Raw genomic sequence first — 20,332 nt, forward strand, 5'->3', positions numbered from 1 at the left:
AAATTACGACTACATAAAATTGCAAAAATGTTAAGCTTTTCTTATACAGTTGGGAACAATTTCTCATATTCTTTCTGTTTCTGTAATATTGCAATATTTTCTCATAAAATTATTGCTTTTTTATGCAAAATTACTTTTAATCCAAAATGGTGACATTTGTCATATCAAATTCTGATTTTTATCACAGTATTGCCAATTTGTTTTTGTTGTATAAAAGTGAATTTTTTTGAGTAAAATTATGACATTAGTCATCATTTTGCCAAGTAAAATTCTGATTATTATAATATTGCCAACATGTTAAAATTGTCTTATAAAAATTGTGACTTTTGTCAAGCAAAAGTACATCTCTTTTCATACACAGTAATTTGGACATCTGTGTTGCTGAATCTTTTGCAATTTGTTCGATTAATAATGGAGACTGTAAATAAGAATGCTGTTGGTGGAAAGCGGTGGATTGCAGCTGCCTTTAGCACCGAAACACAGCCGGTGTTTCTTTGTTTGTTGTGAACCTTTAACACAGAGCGGTCAAGCGAACATGTTTCTCTACGTCAATACATAAGTTTTTGGATGGGAAAATTGTCGGCCGTCAAAAAGCAGCCGTGATCTTGCCTCCTCATCGCCTTTCTCTGACACACTGGCGTTTACCGCAGCCATCCGACTTTCAGGTATGACTCCTCTAAACTCACTAAAATACTATTAACACAATAAGCAGATAAGGGATTTTCCAGAATTATCCTAGTAAATGTGTCTAATTATATCTGAAACGCTACCACTGCCGCCTCTTTTAGTGCCTCACTAACTTTCCTCATCCACAAATCTTTCATCCTTGCTCAAATTAATGGGGATGTAGCTTTCTCGGTCTGAATAGCTCTTGCTGCTGGAGGCTATAATTATAAACGATGTGAGGAGCCCTCACACCAGTGATGTCACGCGCACATCGTCTGCTACTTCCGGTAAAGGCAAGGCTTTTTTATTAGCGACCAAAAGTTGCGAACTTTATCGTCAATGTTCTCTACTAAATCCTTTCAGCAAAAATATGGCAATATCGCGAAATGATCAAGTATGACAGATAGAATGGACCTGCTATCCCCGTTTAAATAGGAAAATCTCATTTCAGTAGGCCTTTAAATCAGTGGTCCCCAACCACCGGGCCGCGAACCGGTACCGGGCCGTTGCCCGATTGGTACCGGGCCGCAGAAGAAGAGTGGCTGTGTGGCGCAGTGGAAGAGTGGCTGTGCGCGACCCGAGGGTCCCTGGTTCAATCCCCACCTAGTACCAACCTCGTCACGTCCGTTGTGTCCTGAGCAAGACACTTCACCCTTGCTCCTGATGGGTGCTGGTTAGCGCCTTGCATGGCAGCTCCCTCCATCAGTGTGTGAATGTGTGTGTGAATGGGTAAATGTGGAAGTAGTGTCAAAGCGCTTTGAGTACCTTGAAGGTAGAAAAGCGCTATACAAGTACAACCCATTTATCATTTATTTATTTATAAAAAAAAAAAAAAACATTTTTTTTTTTTCAAATTTTTTGATTAAATCAACATAAACACAATATACACTTACAATTAGTGCTCCAAACACCTCCCTTTTTCATGACAAAAACGTCACTTTTTCATGACAAAGAAAAAAAAAAAGGATTCCCCACCCATCCCCCGTCCCAACCCGCCACCCACCCACCACCACCACCACCACCCCACCCCACCCACCGGGCCGCGGGACAAATTATTAAGCGTTGACCGGTCCGCGGATACAAAAAGGTTGAGGACCACTGCTTTAAATCACCATCAGGAGATTCACCCAAAGCTAGGGGTATGTTGTGACCGCCATTTTGAGTCATTAATTCTCGTCTTTGACGGAATAAACGGCGCACACGTTTTTGTGTGTCAAAAGATACTTCAAGTTGTGTTGCTTTTGCGTTACAAGCGCCACCATATACACACTTAGCTGTAAAAATCTGCTGTACAGTATATGTGTTTAGTCCCTTTTTTTCAGGAACACTAATACCAAACGTCAGAATGTCTGATGGAGTTGTAAAACTGTTATGACAGACTACCTCAAATAACAGAATGGAATTTTACAGTTTTTTTTTTACTGAATTGGACACCCAAAATGTACGTCAAAATAAAGTGGGATTTACAACATTAACTATGGACAATAAAACACTGAATATTAACAGCATATGAAGATCTTTTACTTCTCAGACCAAACAAAACACAACAAAAATGTAAAAAAACAGCAAAATATGAATGCAAAGTGTAATGAGCACCTACAATATAATTAACTATCACGTAAAAGAATTGTTTACGCATCGGTTTTGGCTGCTCTGAAAACAAACCCGGCCCCCTCTGCTTTGTTCCTGGTCTGAGCTGCTGTGACGTATATTACCGTAATAACTCCTGTAACACTCAAAAGTGCAGATTTTAACCATTGGAATACTTTTTATAGCTCAACACTTTATGATCATTTAAAAACAGCACTGCACATCAAGCCCAGATATGCGTTATAAACTAACCACTAAAGCTTCAATGTAAAGTGCGGGGCGGGGGGGTCGACAACTAGATAGATAGATAGTACTTTATTTATTCCGTCAGGAGATTTCCTTCAGGAAAATTAAAATTTTCGGCACAATCCCATTCAAGATCAGACAAACATTACAGGGTGACAGAACTAGTATGGTATCAGTGTATAAAAGATACGAAAGTAATTGGATTGACTGATCTCACTCATGGATGATCGACACTGGCAGCATAAAACTTTGATCGGACCATCCCTACATTTAACCAAATTGAAACATTGTTGTTTTTTATGTTCTAGCGGGCTCATCTTTTTCTTTGTGAAAACGGACGTGCAGCTGCATCCCAACCCCGAAATGGTTCCATTACTCATCGACGAGGTAGGTACGCGCCATTCATCTTCTCGAAGATGTCAGGAGGGTCGTTTCGCTACACTTTTTTTCTTTTTGTAGCGAACAAGCTCCGGCAGCCACAGGCTGAGGTCCTCAGAGTTCTGGATCGACTGCATCGCACCCAAGACCAGACGCCTTGTGTAAGCCTTCAGACCTTAGCAATAATAAGGTGGTTTGATTAGCTCGTCCAGGTTTTAAGATGTTTAAACCCGGCATAGCTCAGTTGGTAGAGTGGCCGTGCCAGCAACTTGAGAGTTGCAGGTTCGATTCCCGCTTGTGCCACCCTAGTTACTGCCGTTGTGTCCTTGAGCAAAACACTTTACCCACCTGCTCCGAGTGCCACCCACACTGGTTTAAATATAACTTAGATATTGGGTGTCGCTATGTCAAAGCGCTTTGAGTCACTTGAGAAAAGCGCTATATAAAATCCAAAGATGGATTTTAGATAGTAGGGGAGGGTGTCACCTTTTTTTAATTAATTTTTAAAAATGTTTTTGTTTTTAAACACACTAGTGTTGTATGTTATACGGGTATTGGTATAGTACCGCGATACTAATGAATCATATTTGGTTCTACACCGCCTCTAGAAAGTACCAGCCCCCCCACCCTCCCTTATTTTGACATGCATGACGGCGCGTCGTATCATTGCTGGTTTTACGAGCAGAGGAGCATGTTCGGCAGTGCGCACACACGGAGTACTTGCAAGCAGACAGAGTGGAAACAAAAAAGGGAGAATGGACACATTTTGGCTTAAAAACTAAAGATAAAGGTAAAGTTATAACACTGAAACTGTGAAGAGTTGCTTTAAAGGCCTTCTGAAATGCTATTTTCTTATTTAAACGGGGATAGCAGGTCCATTCCATGTGTCCTACTTGATCATTTCGCGATATTGCCATATTTTTTCTGAAAGGATTTAGTAAAGAACATCGACGATAAAGTTTGCATCTTTTGGTGCTGAATAAAAAGCCTTGCCTGTACCGGAAGTAGCAGACGATGTGCGCGTGATGTCAGGGGTTGTGGAGCTCCTCACATCTGAACATTGATTACAATCATGGCCACCAGCAGCGAGAGCGATTTGGACCAAGAAAGCGACGATTTCCCCATTAATTTGAGCGAGGATGAAAGATTTGTGGATGAGGAAAGAGAGTCAAGGACTAGGAAAAAAAAAAAATAGGGCAGTGGTAGCGATTCAGATAGGGAAGATGCTGTGAGAGGCGCCGTGGGGGTGGCAGGACCACTCGGCCAGGCCCAACCGCAACAAGGGATAGAGCCATACCGCTTTGACGGTGACTGTCAGGAGGAAGCATATTGATGCTGGAGTAGCACACGACATAAATCGCCTTCAGAATACAGAATGGTAAAATGTTTTTTATTAATACACATAATACACTGTACTTTGTGTGTGTGTGGTCCAGTCCAACCGTGTTCGCTTGACATTTTAACTTTCATGCAGGAAATTACAACTAAAGAATTCACCATTTTTTTTCATACGGTGTTGATCTGGAAATGTTTGCCTCGGCATTTTGACGGTGTGGGTGTGTGGCACCGAATGGAGATTTTGACATGTGGAGTAATCACTCTTCATTCTTTAGCAGGTGACTTTTCATGTGATGCTACATATTAGCAGTAATGCTACGTTTATAGCAACGCTGTTTTGCCCCACACTTGACAAATTACGGTTGTCTGTTCGACATATTCCCTCTTGAAGCCAAACCACCGCCACTGCTGTTTTTTCTTGGGAATTAATTCTTCCTTCATTTGTTACCAGATTCGCACCTTCTTTCTCTCGTATTACCACTTGCATGGCTGCGCTAGCATGATGGTTAACGTTACCCATACTGCTACCTCTCTGCTCCGCGAGGGCGTTTACGTATGTGACTTATGACGTGACAGTATGTGACGTATATAAGAAGGTGCGCTCGCTGTCTGTGAGCAGGACAGACAAGAAAGAGCGAGGAGAGCCTGTAGTGTAATGCCTGCACTGCGTGAGAACGTATACTCGAATATCACGATGTAGTCATTTTCTATATCGCACAGAGGCAAACCCGCGATATATCGCGTATATCGATATATCGCCCAGCCCTACCGAATAGTTCAAAGCTTAGGGGGGATAAAAGGCTTAAAGTCCGTAATTTACGACGGGTCTGCCGGCTTCCAGCGCCCCTTATAAAAAAAGATGAGATACAGGTAAACAAGGGGGGGAGAAAAAAATTGAAGATTAAAATAAAATAAAAAAATCGGTCTTAGCCTGGGCCCTGGAGAGGGGGTGCAGACTGAGGCCAAGGGAAAAAAACAACAACTCATAGCCATAGTAGACATCCCTCTTACATGTGTGTAAGAGGGAAACATCAAACATCAAAGAACACAGAGGACATTAAAGCAGCAGATACAACCAGACACTTCTACATACAGCTATGAATAAAAAGTAAAAGAAACATATCCACTGTGGTGGCCTCTGCGGTGTTCCACGCCATCGTCCGCTGGGGTGGAGGGAGCATGGCCAGAGACAGGAGCAGACCCAACCAGGACAGCCGACTCCACTCCCGGCCAGTGTCCAGTCCGCATGGAAGAGCGATGATACGTCCAAGGAGACTGAGGTGTCCGACACCTGCTCACCCAGCCAAGACACCGCGAAGCCTCTCCGTCCCAGCGCTCAGTGCCAGCTCCGCAGCCCTGTCCCCTCATCCGCATCTCCTCCAGTCCCTCCAAACAGACTCCGGTGTGGCAGAGACCCAGCAGCTGGTCTCCATGGCCAAAAGGCTCCTGGGAGGCAGATCCGGAAGTCCACAAAAAAAGCACCACAGAGGTCACGAAAGTGACACCCCTTGTCACACAGTCCCAAAGGGTCCTGGACCAAAAGGCAAAAAAATATAATAACACATGAAAACAAGAGGGAAACACAAAAGGATGATACAAGAGCACAGAGCTCCTGCCTACAGCAGCCACTACAGCAGCGCCATCTTGGAAAAAAAAAAAAAAAAAAAAAAATGTTGTATCAATGGGCACGGCCCCTTTAAGAGACTGAGTTCTGGAGTCTCTCACGTGTTCCCGGAAGTTGGATGTTGATAGCACAGAGAGCGTAGCGATACCGGTAAAGACTACAGCGGAGTATGATCGATGTATGAAGGTGTTCATTAAACACAGTTCTATAGACCAAGAATGGCCATCACATTTCTACATTGGCGACAAGTATATGGAGCACAAGTTGTGAAATAACCCATCGATTGACTGTGCCCCCCATCCACTGCACGGAGCAGTATCATAAGTGAAAACCATTGAATCAATCATACTGCTAACCAGCACTACAGACAAAACGAGAGAGAGTTTAAAAAACAAACAAAAAAAACGAAAACAAGCTAGATTGCGGCATTATCTGGACTCCCTCAATTCCCACACTTTGATGTCAGCACTGAACCCACCTGTTGCGATTGGAAACGTTTCTCACTGCAGCAGCCATAACAGATGCAACACGTAAAAGGGCTATGCTACTGTATGATGCTGTGGAACCAGTGCAAGATATTTTTGAGACTTTTTCAGAAAAAAGGAGAGTCAAAGGACTATGATAGAGCCGTTGAGCTACTCACTGCATACTTTAGCCCAAGTCGGATTGTGGAATTTGAAATCTACACGTTTAGACAAGCAAAACAAAACGAGGGAGAAGCAATGGATGCATTCCATACTATACTCAGGAAACTGGCTCAAAACTGTGAATTCAGTGATGCAAATAAAGAAATAAATTCACAAATCACTCAGCTGCATGTCATCATGGCTCAGGAGAGCACTAAGAGACCCTAGGATGACTCTCAAAGACCTACTGGATCTTGCCTGGGCATTCGAAACATCTGAATTTCAAGCTTCTGACATGGAAAACAAAAGTAACACAGAAGATATTGCAGCCATAGCGATAACACAAGCAACAAAAGATGGACAGGCTCGCTGACCCACAGTTCAAAGATGAACAGTGCACAACAGCAGCAATCAAAACAACAGGCAGGAATTGTGGGGGCACATTTTCTCACCAGGGAGGACAGTCGGCATGCCCGGTAAACGGCGTTTCGTGCAATGCATGCGGGAAACTCAATCATTATGCTCGTTGCTGTCTCTCACAATAGACAACCAAACACACACACAGCATGTACAAAACAGCACGTACTAACTATAAACAAGTCAGATAACTCCAGACTGATGTAGAGAAACTACCTAACACCTCTGTCAACCATGTGGCTGCACAAGACTCAAGCACAGATGATGAGTACCTATTTGTCACAGGCCCAGCTGGTGGCGCCACCAGTGTGGCAGCTTGTGATAGCTGGTTGAAAACTTGAACGTTTTGTTCGATTCAGGTGCTTCAGCCAACATTCTTGCTGAGACAGTCTTCGGCACAGTACAGTCAAATGTAAAGCTCGAAAATCTTTCACTATGGTTCAAACACTCCACTCCCACTCAGAGGAAAAGTTAACACAACAGTCTCGGCAAATGGCAAAACTGTCCAAGCAACTTTCTATGCGGCTGAAGGAGCTCATGGCTCCCTACTGGGCTACACAACAGGAATTGAACTAGGCCTACTGCACGTAGTGTGTTGCACGCAGACCAAGAAGCAGGACATGTCCAAGGCTCAACAGCTACTCCTGCAATATCCAAATCTCACCACTGGAATAGAGAAACTAAAGAATTTCCAAGACAAGCTACACATCGACGATAGCGTACGGCCTATAATCAAACAACATCGTCGCATTCCTTTCCACATGCAAAAGAAAGTAGAGCAGGAACTGCAACACCTAGAGGACCAGGGCATCATAGAGAAACTTCATGGCCAGACGCCATGGGTTTCCCCAATCGTAGCGACTCCAAAACCCCAAAATCCAGAAAAAAATCTGTCTCTGCATTGACATGTGCCTGCCCAACACAGCTGTCCAGAGAGAAAGCCACAGTGGAGCACACAATTCAAAACGTGCTGCACGAAATACCAGGGGTCATTTGGGGCCACACTTGCAGATCCTGATCGTTCCATGGAGGCAGTTTTCAAGAGACTCTCTAAGAACAACCTCACAATCACTGAGCAAAAATGTGAGTTTAACAAACAGTCTTTGGAATTCTAAGGCTATGTCTTTTCAAAAGATGATGTCTCACCTGACCCTAAGAAGATCCAGGTCATCACACATCAGAACCAGAGTGCAGTCTACTCGGATTAGCCAACTACAGTGCTCGCTTCAGTCCAGACTTCTCATCAATCACCCAGCCAATTCGTGAAGTTACAAAGAAAGATACAGCCTGGCACTGGACAGAAAAATATACAAATGCCCTGACTCAGCTAAAAGAGACTAATTAGCCACCTAGTCATGAGCTACTTCCATTAGGAAGAAAGACAACAGTCATTGTGGATGCAAGTCCGGTTGGTCTCGGCGCCATCCTTGCACAAACAGACAAAAGAAACAACAAAATGCGCATTGTGGCCTATGCCAACAGAGCCTTGACTACCGTGGAACAAAGGTACTCCCAGACTGAGCGGGAAGCACTTGCAATAGTCTGGAGTTGCGAACACTTCCACCTGTACCTATATGGATCGGATTTTGCCATGGTCACATACCACAAACCACTGGAAGTGATTTTCAACAATCTAAAGTCCAAACCCCCAGCACACATAGATGTGTTCTCAAACTCCAACCCTACAAGTTCAAAATGGTCCACAGAGTGAGGAAATCCAATCCAGCAGACGATTTGTTACGCCACCCACAAACTCTCCACCAGTGTGTGACAACTGATGACATTGACACTGAGATCCATGTCAGATTCATCCCAGAACATGCAATGACTCTCCAAGAAGTGAAACGAGAGACAGTCAAGGATCCAGTGCTGCTACACCTGAAAAAAGTGATTCACTCTGGCGACTGGACCCACCTGTATGACGGCCCCTCGGAATTTGATTGCTCAATGTTAAAAGCCTTCCATAACGTCAGGGAAGAGCTCACAGTCCTGGCTGACGCAGTCTCATCATTAGAGGCGACAGACTGGTACTGCCACAGACGTTATAAACTACAGCTCTAGCTCTCGCTCATGAAGGACGTCAAGGCGTAGTTAAGACCAAGCAGCTACTCAGAAAAGGTCTGGTTGCCGGGAATAGACAAGCAAGCAGAATAACTAGTCTCTCAGTGCATCCCATGTCAGTCATCAGTACCGAGAACTGAACACCAGCCACTACAAATGTCTGAACTCCCAACTGGACCCTGGAAAAATGTCTCCGTGGACTTTTGCGGTCCCCTACCCTCCGGTGATTACCTGTCATGCGTGACGAATACTCAAGATTCCCCTTCGTCGAGATCACATCCTCAACCTCAGCACACACGATAATCCCTGTCATGGATAGCATATTTTCCTTGGTGGGCACGCCAGAAGTCGTCAAGAGTGACAACGGGCCCCCATTCTCAGGCAATATTTTCTGTGACTTTGCTCACTACCTCGGTTTCCACCACAGGAAAATCACACCATGCTGGCCACAGGCCAAGGCAGTAGTTGAAAGATTCAACAGACCTTTGATAAAGGCTTTGCACACTGCTATGGATGAAGGTAAGCCATGAAAGCAATAATAGTACAAGTTCCTTCACAACTATCGCCCCACTCCTCACCACACCAACCGGTCTCCCGCAGAATTATTCTTTGTTCGACCCATGTCAATAAAACTGCCCTACGTCTCTCACCCCACTGACGACGATAACCTCAGGCAAACTGATGCACTAAGGAAGACGTACATGTAACTATATGCGGATGAAAGGAGGAATGCCGTGCACTCACAGTTGAAAGAGGAGAACTGGGAGAATGGTCAAACCATTCAACCCCAAGCCCTACAAGGTCATCTCAGTGAAAGGAATAATGGTCACCGCTAAATGACAGGGACATGAAGTCACCAGGCACAGGTCCCTTTTATAAGCTTCTCAAACATCAGACATTTGTCCCACTGAATTTTGAGAGTGACAGCAGTGAGGATGATGACAGTACCTGTGATCAGATTCATGACCAGGATCAACAAGGTCCGGATCAAGACCAGAGGAGATACCCTGTCAGAGCAGACAGAGTCCCCCCAAGGAGACTATTGGACTGAATTAACCTTTGAATTTCTATTTGCTCCTGTATACTAATGTCAGGAAGCATTTGTTATTCTCAAAATATTTGTATTGTATTGTTATTGTGAAAGTTTGAACTGGTAAAATCTTTAGTTTGACTTAAGTGTCATCATACAGTCTTTTTTTTTCAGCAGAAACAGGGACATTTAAGTTGAAAGAAAATGAGGGATGTAATGTGAAAACAGGCACGGCTCCTCTGAGACTGAGTTCTCGAGTCTCTCACGTGTTGCCGGAAGTTGGATGTTGATCGCACAGAGAGCGTAGTACAGCGGAGTATGATTGATGTATGAAGGTGTTCATTGAACACAGTTCTATAAAGCAAGAGTGGACATAACGTCTCTGCACATACTAAAGAGGATATGAGACAAAAAATGCATGTTTTTCTTTATTGTTATGCATTCCAATGCGTAAATAAATGCTAGCAGGAGGTGACTAACATTACAGGTAATGTGGATCTGATCTATTCCGCCAATAAAGCGCTCTAAAAACATCCAGAACCTCAACATTACACATGCAGTACATCCTGTGTGTATTTATGTAATGTAGTAACAGGCACATTCTTAACATTTAATATTTACAGTAATGTAATTTTTTTTAACAACAGCGGAGCGTTAATTTCCCAGACGCATCACCATGTTCACTATGTACTTCAACAACAACACTGCTAATCATGGCAGACTTCATTACGGCGTGGCGAAGTTGGGAGAGTGGCCGTGTCAGCAATCTAAGGGTTACTGGTTCAATCCCCCACCTTCTACCATCCTAGTCATGTCCGTTGTGTCCTTGGGCAAGACACTTCACCCTTGCTCCTGATGGGTCCTGGTTAGCGCCTTGCTATCACTGTGTGAATGTGGAAATACTGTCAAAGCGCTTTGGGCTCCTTAAAAAGGGGTAGAAAAGTGCTATACAAGTACAACCATTTACCATTTTACCATTAGAGACAACTACTTTCGGAAAAATGATGATCCTGAAACTTATGTTTTTGAGACTGAATATACTGAAGATGAGTTAGTTTTCCAAGCTTTAGTGAAACACTAAACATCATGTAGCAGTATTGCTAAGTGCTAAACAAGAAATACAAACTATGAGCATAATTACAACAATCACTTAAGGACAAATTTACTAAAGGTTTGCGTGTACTACATACACATGTGCAAACTTGATTGCACACACACAGCTGATCTACTAAACGTGCAAAGTGGATTGCGTCTAAGTGAGGAGATTAAGGCGTACAATTCATTTTTAGTCTGTCTTCGTTAATATGCAAAATATATGCTGATCATCAAAATGTCCACAATACTGGGTGCAGAATAAGCAAAATATGATTTAGCACGCAAAATGTGATTTTTGAAGACTTGCTTTTTGAGCACTATTAACGTTTTACTTCGCACGTGTGAGAGGGTCGTGCAAACTGACAGTTCCCCACACTGATCAGACAGACGACAACCCTCCATCTTATGCGTGTGTCAACATTTCTGACGGTCAAAAATAGTCTTTTCAGCAACATCCTTCTATAAATGTATAACTACTAGAGGATTTAAGGGGCTGATTGAAACAACTTCAATTGATGCGTTTTTTTCTCCTTAGGTATTTATTTAAAAACCTCAGTATTTTTCAAATGAAATATATATTAATAAAAGGTTTTTTGGACGAAAAACATTTTTTTTTTGCGACTTGAGGAATAATGTGCAGCCTCTCTCCAAAGAGCACACCTTCAGCTGTGATTATTAAAAAAAAAAAGAAAAAGCTGCACTGCAAAAAATGTACTGCAGCACTGCTTCTAAAATGCCCATAAAAAGTAGATGTCTGCTGTGAATGTTTGAAAACGGCGCAAAACACCGCAGATAGGACCATAACAAAATAAATGTACAGTAAATGAGTGTTTCTGTGGTGATGTGCCGTATAGTACAGGCAAAATTCTCATTTAATTACGGCGGTCTGCACTACTTTTCAATTTCACGCGCAGTCTTAGTAAATCACAGGCAACACGTCCATGAGTAGTACACGCTATTTTATAAATTGTGCACGCTGTTTAACGCGTGGTGTTTAGATCTTAGTAAATCAGATCCTCACTGTACAATGTCTGCTCTAAGTGGGATGCCGACTGATGGGATGTTTATATCTTTCAGCACACGACTATAAATTCATCATCATTCTCAGTTTAAAAGGAAAAACGTTGTTAGAAAGCGAGCATATTGTCACGTCTCCCTCAGAATGTCTTCAGGCATGAATTTAATTTGAAAGTTGACCAATTTCTCGATTTATGGCCATAACTTGAACAAACTTTTACCAACTCAGAGGCAATGCAGCAGCTCAGTGTGTCAATAGCTGCATAATCTCGATACCCTTCAGTGATTAAGGCGCTGTGTTAAAGTACAAACCCCGTTTCCATATGAGTTGGGAAATTGTGTTAGATGTAAATATAAACAGAATACGATGATTTGCAAATCCTTTTTAACCCATATTCAGTTGAATATGCTACAAAGACAACGTATTTGATGTTCAAACTCATAAACTATATACTTTTTTGCAAATAATAATTAACTTAGAATTTTATGGCTGCAACACGTGCCAAAGTAGTTGGGAAAGGGCATGTTCACCACTGTGTTACATCACCTTTTCTTTTAACAACATTCAATAGACGTTTAGGAACTGAGGAAACTAATTGTTGAAGCTTTGAAAGTGGAATTCTTTCCCATTCTTGTTTTATGTAGAGCTTCAGTCGTTCAACAGTCCGGGGTCTCCGCTATCCTATTTTACGCTTCATAATGTGCCACACATTTTCGATGGGAGACAAGTCTGGACTGCAGGCGGGCCATGAAAGTACCCGCACTCTTTTTTTTTTTTTTTATGAAGCCACGCTGATGTAACCATTGTCTTGCTGAAATAAGCAGGGGCGTCCATGATAACGTTGCTTGGATGACAACATAGTTTGTTCCAAAACCTGTATGGACCTTTCAGCATTAATGGTGCCCTCATAGATGTGTAAGTTACCAATGCCTTGGGCACTAATACACCCCCATACCATCACAGATGCTGGATTTTGAACTTTGCGCCTATAACAATCCGAATGGTTATTTTCCTCTTGGTTCTGGAGGACACCACGTCCTCTTTTTCCAAATATAATTTAAAATGTGGTTCTCGTCAGACCACAGAACACCTTTCCACCTTGCATCAGTCCGTTTTAGGTGAGCTCGGGCCCAGCCAAGCCGGTGGTGTTTCAGGATATTGTTGATAAATGGCTTTGGCTTTGCATAGTAGAGTTTTAACTTGCACTTACAGATGTAGCGACCAACTGTAGTTACTGACAGTGGTTTGATGAAGCGTTCCTGAGCCCATATGGTGATATCCTTTACACACTGTCGGTTTTTGAAGGATAAAAAGTCCGTAATATCGCTTACGTGCAGGGATTTCTCCAGGTTCTCTGAACCTTTTGATGATTTTACGGACCATAGATAGTAAAATCCCTAAATGCCTTGCAATAGCTCGTTGAGAAATGTTGTTCTAAAACTGTTCGACAATTTGCTTAAAAAGTGGTGACCCTCACCCCATCCTTGTTTGTGAATTACTTAGCATTTCATGGAAGCTGCTTTTATACCCAATCATGGCACCCAACTGTTCCCAATTAGCCTGCACACTTGTGGGATGTTCCATACAAAAGTTTGATGAGCATTCCTTAACTTTATCAGTATTTTTTGCTACCTTTCCCAACTTCTTTGTCACATGTTGCTGTCATCAAATTCTAAAGTTAATGATTATTTGCAAAAAAAAAAAAAGACTTATCAGTTTGAACATCAAATATGTTGTCTTTGTAGCATATTCAATTGAATATGGGTTGAAAATGATTTGCAAATCATTGTATTCCGTTTATATTTACATCTAAAACAATTTCCCAACTCATCTGGAAACGGGGTTTGTAAAAAACTTTCCCATGTGTGGAGTCTGTAGGAGTGTTTTCATGCATACTTGTAAGTGCTATTGTAATGTAGTGAAGCTAGTATTGTTAGCGTTAGCTAATACGCTAACATATTTACAAGTGTCCGTGTTAGTAATGTTAACGTACAATGAAATATTGTTTCAGTTTCAAATTCCTCTGTAAAATCCCCAAAATATTGCCAGGGACTAATTGTTTAGCTGATTGGAGAGCTAGGTTCCGCAGCTAGTGGGTCCATAACAATGACTTCTGTTTTGTTTGATCAGCCGTTTGGCTGCCCTGTTACAGACACTGTTTGGAAACTATTAAGGTATGTAAATAAGCATTTACCGAATCTTTCTCCATAAATGACTTATTTCACAACGCATATCTGCGGCTTGTCCAGTGTCGCTAATATAAGGGATAACATTTATTTTTTTTCAATGATTTAGTGGGTGTGGCTTATATATCGATGCACTCTATAGTCCAGAAAATATGGCAATTAGTGTTGCTAATACTTGGTCAATATGCATGTTATGATGACACATAAATGGAGCATTTTTCGCGGGTTTTTGATGTTTTTTTTCAGGGCTTTGTGGGCGGAATAGATGACTGCCATTAGCTACGTACTGTTAACCTTTGAGTACGAGCCATATTTTACTGACAACATAAAATATGCAAAGAAAAGAGTAAGACGTGTCAATTGCCTCACATAGCGATTGTGAACGATCAGCAGAATTCCCCCAAAAGGTCCAGTTGTCCTTTAAACATGCCAAGGGCCAATAAAAAATTGCCGCACTGTAGAAGTGAAGTGAATTATATTTATATAGCGCTTTTCTCAGGTGACTCAAAGCGCTTTACATAGTGAAACCCAATATCTAAGTTACATTTAAACCAGTGTGGGTGGCACTGGGAGCAGGTGGGTAAAGTGTCTTGCCCAAGGACACGACTGCAGTGACTAGGATGGCGGAAGCGGGAATCGAACCTGCAACCCTCAAGTTGCTGGCACGGCCACTCTACCAACCGAGCTATGCCGGTCAAACGCATGATTGGTGATTTTAGAGATGTTTACAGTATGGGTTTGGATGCCATTTGATGGTCTGCCTATTAGTCATGTGTCGGAACACGTTAAGTGGTTTGTTGATATGACATGCAAAAGGTAAGAAGCGACAGGTCAAACGTACATACTAAGCGTTCTGTCACATGCTTCATCGGTTACGCTGCACGCGTGTGTCCTCAGAGGCTGCATGCTGGCTGTGGTGTCAGGCGTGTTGTACGGGTCCTGCTTCACGCCCGTCCTGTACATCAAGAGCCATTCATCATGTCCTGACAGCGTCTTCCACGGTGCCAGTCTTTACGGTACGTGTCTTTACCCCCTCGGATAAAAGAAGCAAATATTGAATTGGGTTGTCAATCGACAATTTCGGAGCTAAAATGTTGTTTCCTCCCCCCTTCAGATCTGGACTACGTCTACGCGCTTTGCTGCGGTATTTTCCTGGCCAGCACTGTGTACTTCGCCTTGTACTGCGCCGTCATGAAGAGTCAGCCAAGGATCTACCCCAGAGTCGTTCTACCAGGTTACTTTTCAAAGGGGGTGGGGCAATGCTGCATATTTTATCTGGATTTAAATTCCAAGTCCTGCTGATCACAAATACCAGAATCAATTTTTTTTTGGTCCTGTCCAGCTTCTAAGGCAATTCATATAGTTGATGTAGATGCCCATATCGGCTGTTCAGATTTACTTTACAAAAGAGAAGTGTAGGACTATCGTGGAATCACACTCCTCAGGTTTATTCAGGTGTACTGGAGAGGAGGCTACGCCGGATAGTCGAACCTCGGATTCAGGAGGAACAGTGTGGTTTTCGTCCTGGTCGTGGAACTGTGGACCAGCCCTATACTCGGCAGGGTTCTTGAGGGTGCATGGGAGTTTGCCCAACCAGTCTACATGTGCTTTGTGGACTTGGAGAAGGCATTCGACCGTGTCCCTCGGGAAGTCCTGTGGGGAGTGCTCGGAGAGTATGGGGTATCGGACTGTCTTATTGTGGCGGTCCGCTCCCTGTATGATCAGTGCCAGAGCTTGGTCCGCATTGCCCGCAGTAAGTCGAACACATTTCCAGTGAGGGTTGGACTCCGCCAAAGCTGTTCTTTGTCACCGATTCTGTTCATAACTTTTATGGACAGAATTTCTAGGCGCAGTCAAGGCGTTGAGGGGTTCCGGTTTGGTGACCGCAGGATTAGGTCTCTGCTTTTTGCAGATGATGTGGTCCTGATGGCTTCATCTGACCGGGATCTTCAGCTCTCACTGGATCAGTTTGCAGCCGAGTGTGAAGCTACTGGAATGAGAATCAGCACCTCCAAGTCCGAGTCCATGGTTCTCGCCTGGAAAAGGGTGGAGTGCCATCTCCGGGTTGGGGAGGAGACCCTGCCCCAAGTGGAGGAGTTCAAGTACCTAGGAGTCTTGTTCACGAGTGGGGGAAGAGTGGATCGTGAGATCGACAGGCGGATCGGTGCGGCGTCTTCAGTAATGCGGACGCTGTACCGATCCGTTGTGGTGAAGAAGGAGCTGAGCCGGAAGGCAAAGCTCTCAATTTACCGGTCGATCTACGTTCCCATCCTCACCTATGGTCATGAGCTTTGGGTCATGACCGAAAGGATAAGATCACGGGTACAAACGGCCGAAATGAGTTTCCTCCGCCGTATGGCGGGGCTCTCCCTTAGAGATAGGCTGAGAAGCTCTGTCATCCGGGAGGAACTTAAAGTAAAGCCGCTGCTCCTCCACATCGAGAGGAGCCAGATGAGGTGGTTCGGGCATCTGGTCAGGATGCCACCCAAACGCCTCCCTAGGGAGGTGTTTAGGGCACATCCAACCGGTAGGAGGCCACGGGGAAGACCCAGGACACGTTGGGAAGACTGTCTCCCGGCTGGCCTGGGAACGCCTCGGGATCCCCCGGGAAGAGCTAGACGAAGTGCCTGGGGAAAGGGAAGTCCGGGTTTCCCTGCTTAGGCTGTTGCCCCCGCGACCCGACCTCGGATAAGCGGAAGAAGATGGATGGATGAAAGGATACTTCTCTTGTTGCCTTATTTAAATTTGACTTTATTAAATGTATTTATATTATCATTTGGTGCAGCCGGGCCAGAGCAGGAGGGGATAGAAAGAGAAAAAAAGGAAGACAGAGGGGGAAATTGTGGGGATAACAGGGGGATTAGACAGAGAGACAAAAAACAGCAGCAAATACAACAATAGAACAGCAATATGTACAAATATGATTGTAAAAGTGATTGCAAATAAGCAGTTAGTGAAATAATATAGTAATGATAATGAGAATTTTACACTAAAACTGGAGCAATACAAATACCAATAGTTTACCTCTATTATCAACAATACAGTTGTTCAAATGCAACAATACGTATACATAATGATAGCTAGAAAGATAATACAAATAAATAAATAAATGAAAAAAAAAAAAGAAGGAATACCGAAAGATGAAAGGGAAGAGAGAGAGGCAACCTATATTAATCTTGTAGATTGTTATAGTAACAATGGGTTAAGCTCTGTCAATATGCCTTGTGTTACCCAGTTACCTACCAGGTTACTTTTCAAAGGGGTTGGGCAATGCTCCATATTTTATCTGAATTTAAATTCCAAGTGCTGCTGATCACCAATACCAGCACCAATTTTTAGTTATCTAAATATATTAATTTTTTGGGGGCGTATAATTTGTTGATTTAAAATAGAACAAAAGACAGGACAATAATGTTACTTAGAGTAATGGTTTCAACACACTGATTTTTTAACATGAATGAAACGATTTAAAACAATACCAACAACATTCTAAGAATGTTATTACCTTTTTTTGCATATACCAGTTTGAGCAAAAAAAAAAAAAAAGTGGGCAAACTGCTTTTTGAAATGCAAAAATCTCCAACTGGTAGTTGTATACATTTTTGGACTGTTTGCCCACCAGAAGCTCTTCGGTGTCCAAGGACGTATATGTTCCCTGTTGTATTTGTTTGGAAATAAAAAAACAAACATATCAATCTTAAAAATATCAAACAATCCAATTCGCCCCTACTGTTTGCATCGATACTGTCCATATTTGGATCTGCTCACCTTTGGTTTTTAGCTACAACTGTCTTCATTGGCTACATTTACTCAAGGAGTGTCCATATTAGAGATGTATACCCATGACTGGTATTATTTAGTACCGGTCCCTAATCAGTTCCGAAGATTCTGGACTAACGTTATCCTACCTGTATTTTTTTCATTCAGCTTACTGTTGTAATTATGACACGTTGTCACATTCCGTTCACTCAATTGTTAGAACTACAGACAGGAAGCAACACCACGATTCATCCTCAAGTTTCTCAAAGTCACGCAAGCTAATAAGTTTCAAGTGAACGCCACTTAACTCACCGCTCCCACGGCGCTTCATCACCCTTTCTCATAGCAATCCACTAATCCACTCAAAAAGGTAAAAAAATGAAAAACCTTATTTTTCAGACTATAGGCGCACTTAAAATCCTTTCTTTTTCTCAAAACTCAACACTGCGCCTATAACCCGGTGCGTCAAATGTACGGAGTATTTCTAATTTTGCTTACCGACCTCGAATCTATTTTATTTGGTAATGGTGAAATAAGTGTGACCAGTAGATGGCAGTCAAACAAATATGTGAAGCAGTCACACATAAGAGATACATGTAGCCTGCAATATGACTTAAGTAAACAAGACCAACATTTTATATGTTCCATTGAAAATATAGAACATTACACACAGCACTCAAAAATCCATCAAAATGCTTTAGTAGGACTTGGGTAAGCTATGAAGCTACTATGCTTCAATATAAGAGTATTATTATGATGTGTGTATAAGGTAAGACATATCTGGCGTTTTGTTTCGCAATATTACGCAAAAGAAACTCTTCTTACCTTCTGGTACCTGCTGATGTGTATTTGGGATCTGCATAAATCCTGAAAAATTGCGCCCTTTCGCCTTTGTCGTCCGTGCCGACGGCGTAGTCCATAAGCTTCTTCTTTTTCTCTATCTTCTTGTTATGGGACATTCATCCTCCGCTGTTGACATTTCTAATATAAAGTAGTGTAAAATTATTTCTTATTGCTGTCAGTAAACTCGCCTTTAAAGCACTAAAACATACCGGTATAGTGAGTTGAATTATTCGCTCAAGGAACTTTAGTTATTAGAGCGTTCCGGTCGGACAATATTTCACGGGACACATTTCCGACGTTGTTTTGTGTGTGTGTGCGCGTGCTTATATTTATTAAACAGCCTGAAATAGACTATAGTCATGATGATGTTGTCACAATAATAGTTGTATTATTTTTTATAAAACATTTATTATATTATAATGACATAAAATTATTGATATTACTAATGTTAATATCATTATAATAAAAAAACCACAACATTTATTACTATTGTTGCTATCATTATTATTATTAAATTAACATCAACAATAAAAATGCATACATTTTGCAGATCTGTTGTTGTTGTAAAAATAATCATAATAGTGGTATAAGTATTAAAATTAATTTAATTATAATTGCCGGTAATATTGTATTACAATAAAGTAAATATTAATATTGCATTCATTATAATAAAATAACCACATTTGCACAAAGTATATAAACAATAACAATAAAACGATTTTTGCAGTTCTGATGTTTTTACCGTCATGTTAGTAGTAATACTATTAAATAGTATAGCTCGGTTGGTAGAGTGGCCGTGCCAGCAACTTGAGAGTTGCAGGTTCGATTCCCGCTTGTGCCATCCTAGTTACTGCCGTTGTGTCCTTGGGCAAGACACTTTACCCACCTGCTCCCAGTGCCACCCACACTGGTTTAAATGTGACTTAGATATTGGGTGTCACTATGTAAAGCGCTTTGAGTCACTTGAGAAAAGCGCTATATAAATATAATTCACACATATAATTCACACAAAATGCATTTTATTGTAATTGTTGTTACATACAATAAAAATTGACAAAATATTATTACATTCTAATAAAATCACAATATTAATACAATTAAGACTATCACGATTAACGACGATAAAATACTTTGGTTTTGCAGGTCTGATGTCTGGGCTGATGTGGACGTTGGCCACGTACTGCTGGTTCCTGGCCAACAACTACCTGAGTGCCGTTGTTACTTTTCCCATCGTCACGGCTGTGAGTACTGATCCTCATCTCACGCTGTTCACTTCTGCAAACTTCCTGAGGCCACGCATCTCTCCATGCAAGAACATGATTGCCTTTTACCAGATATCTGACCTGACACTCTTATAACTTGTCAGCAGTTTTACAATTCTAGTGTTTCATGCCGTGTTGTTAATTTGGCCGGTTCCAATTCCTCCTCATTACAATGCAAACCAGTCGACTTTGT

The 20,332-nt window shown here is 42.2% G+C and overlaps 1 protein-coding gene across 1 annotated transcript in view; it reads left to right on the forward strand.

The window, feature by feature from the left end:
- The window catches only part of LOC133545922 (transmembrane protein 144-like), a 76,527-nt gene that overhangs the window by 19,404 nt on the left and 36,791 nt on the right, over positions 1 to 20,332 (forward strand). Inside the window, exons 6-10 of the mRNA XM_061891654.1 lie at positions 2,811 to 2,889; positions 2,962 to 3,041; positions 15,173 to 15,291; positions 15,390 to 15,509; positions 20,021 to 20,118. Of these exons, the coding sequence (XP_061747638.1) occupies positions 2,811 to 2,889; positions 2,962 to 3,041; positions 15,173 to 15,291; positions 15,390 to 15,509; positions 20,021 to 20,118 (496 nt within the window). The remainder of the gene's footprint in view (positions 1 to 2,810; positions 2,890 to 2,961; positions 3,042 to 15,172; positions 15,292 to 15,389; positions 15,510 to 20,020; positions 20,119 to 20,332) is intronic.

Source organism: Nerophis ophidion, linkage group LG29 (genome assembly GCF_033978795.1).
Source record: "Nerophis ophidion isolate RoL-2023_Sa linkage group LG29, RoL_Noph_v1.0, whole genome shotgun sequence".
In the NCBI taxonomy this organism is placed as follows: domain Eukaryota; kingdom Metazoa; phylum Chordata; class Actinopteri; order Syngnathiformes; family Syngnathidae; genus Nerophis; species Nerophis ophidion.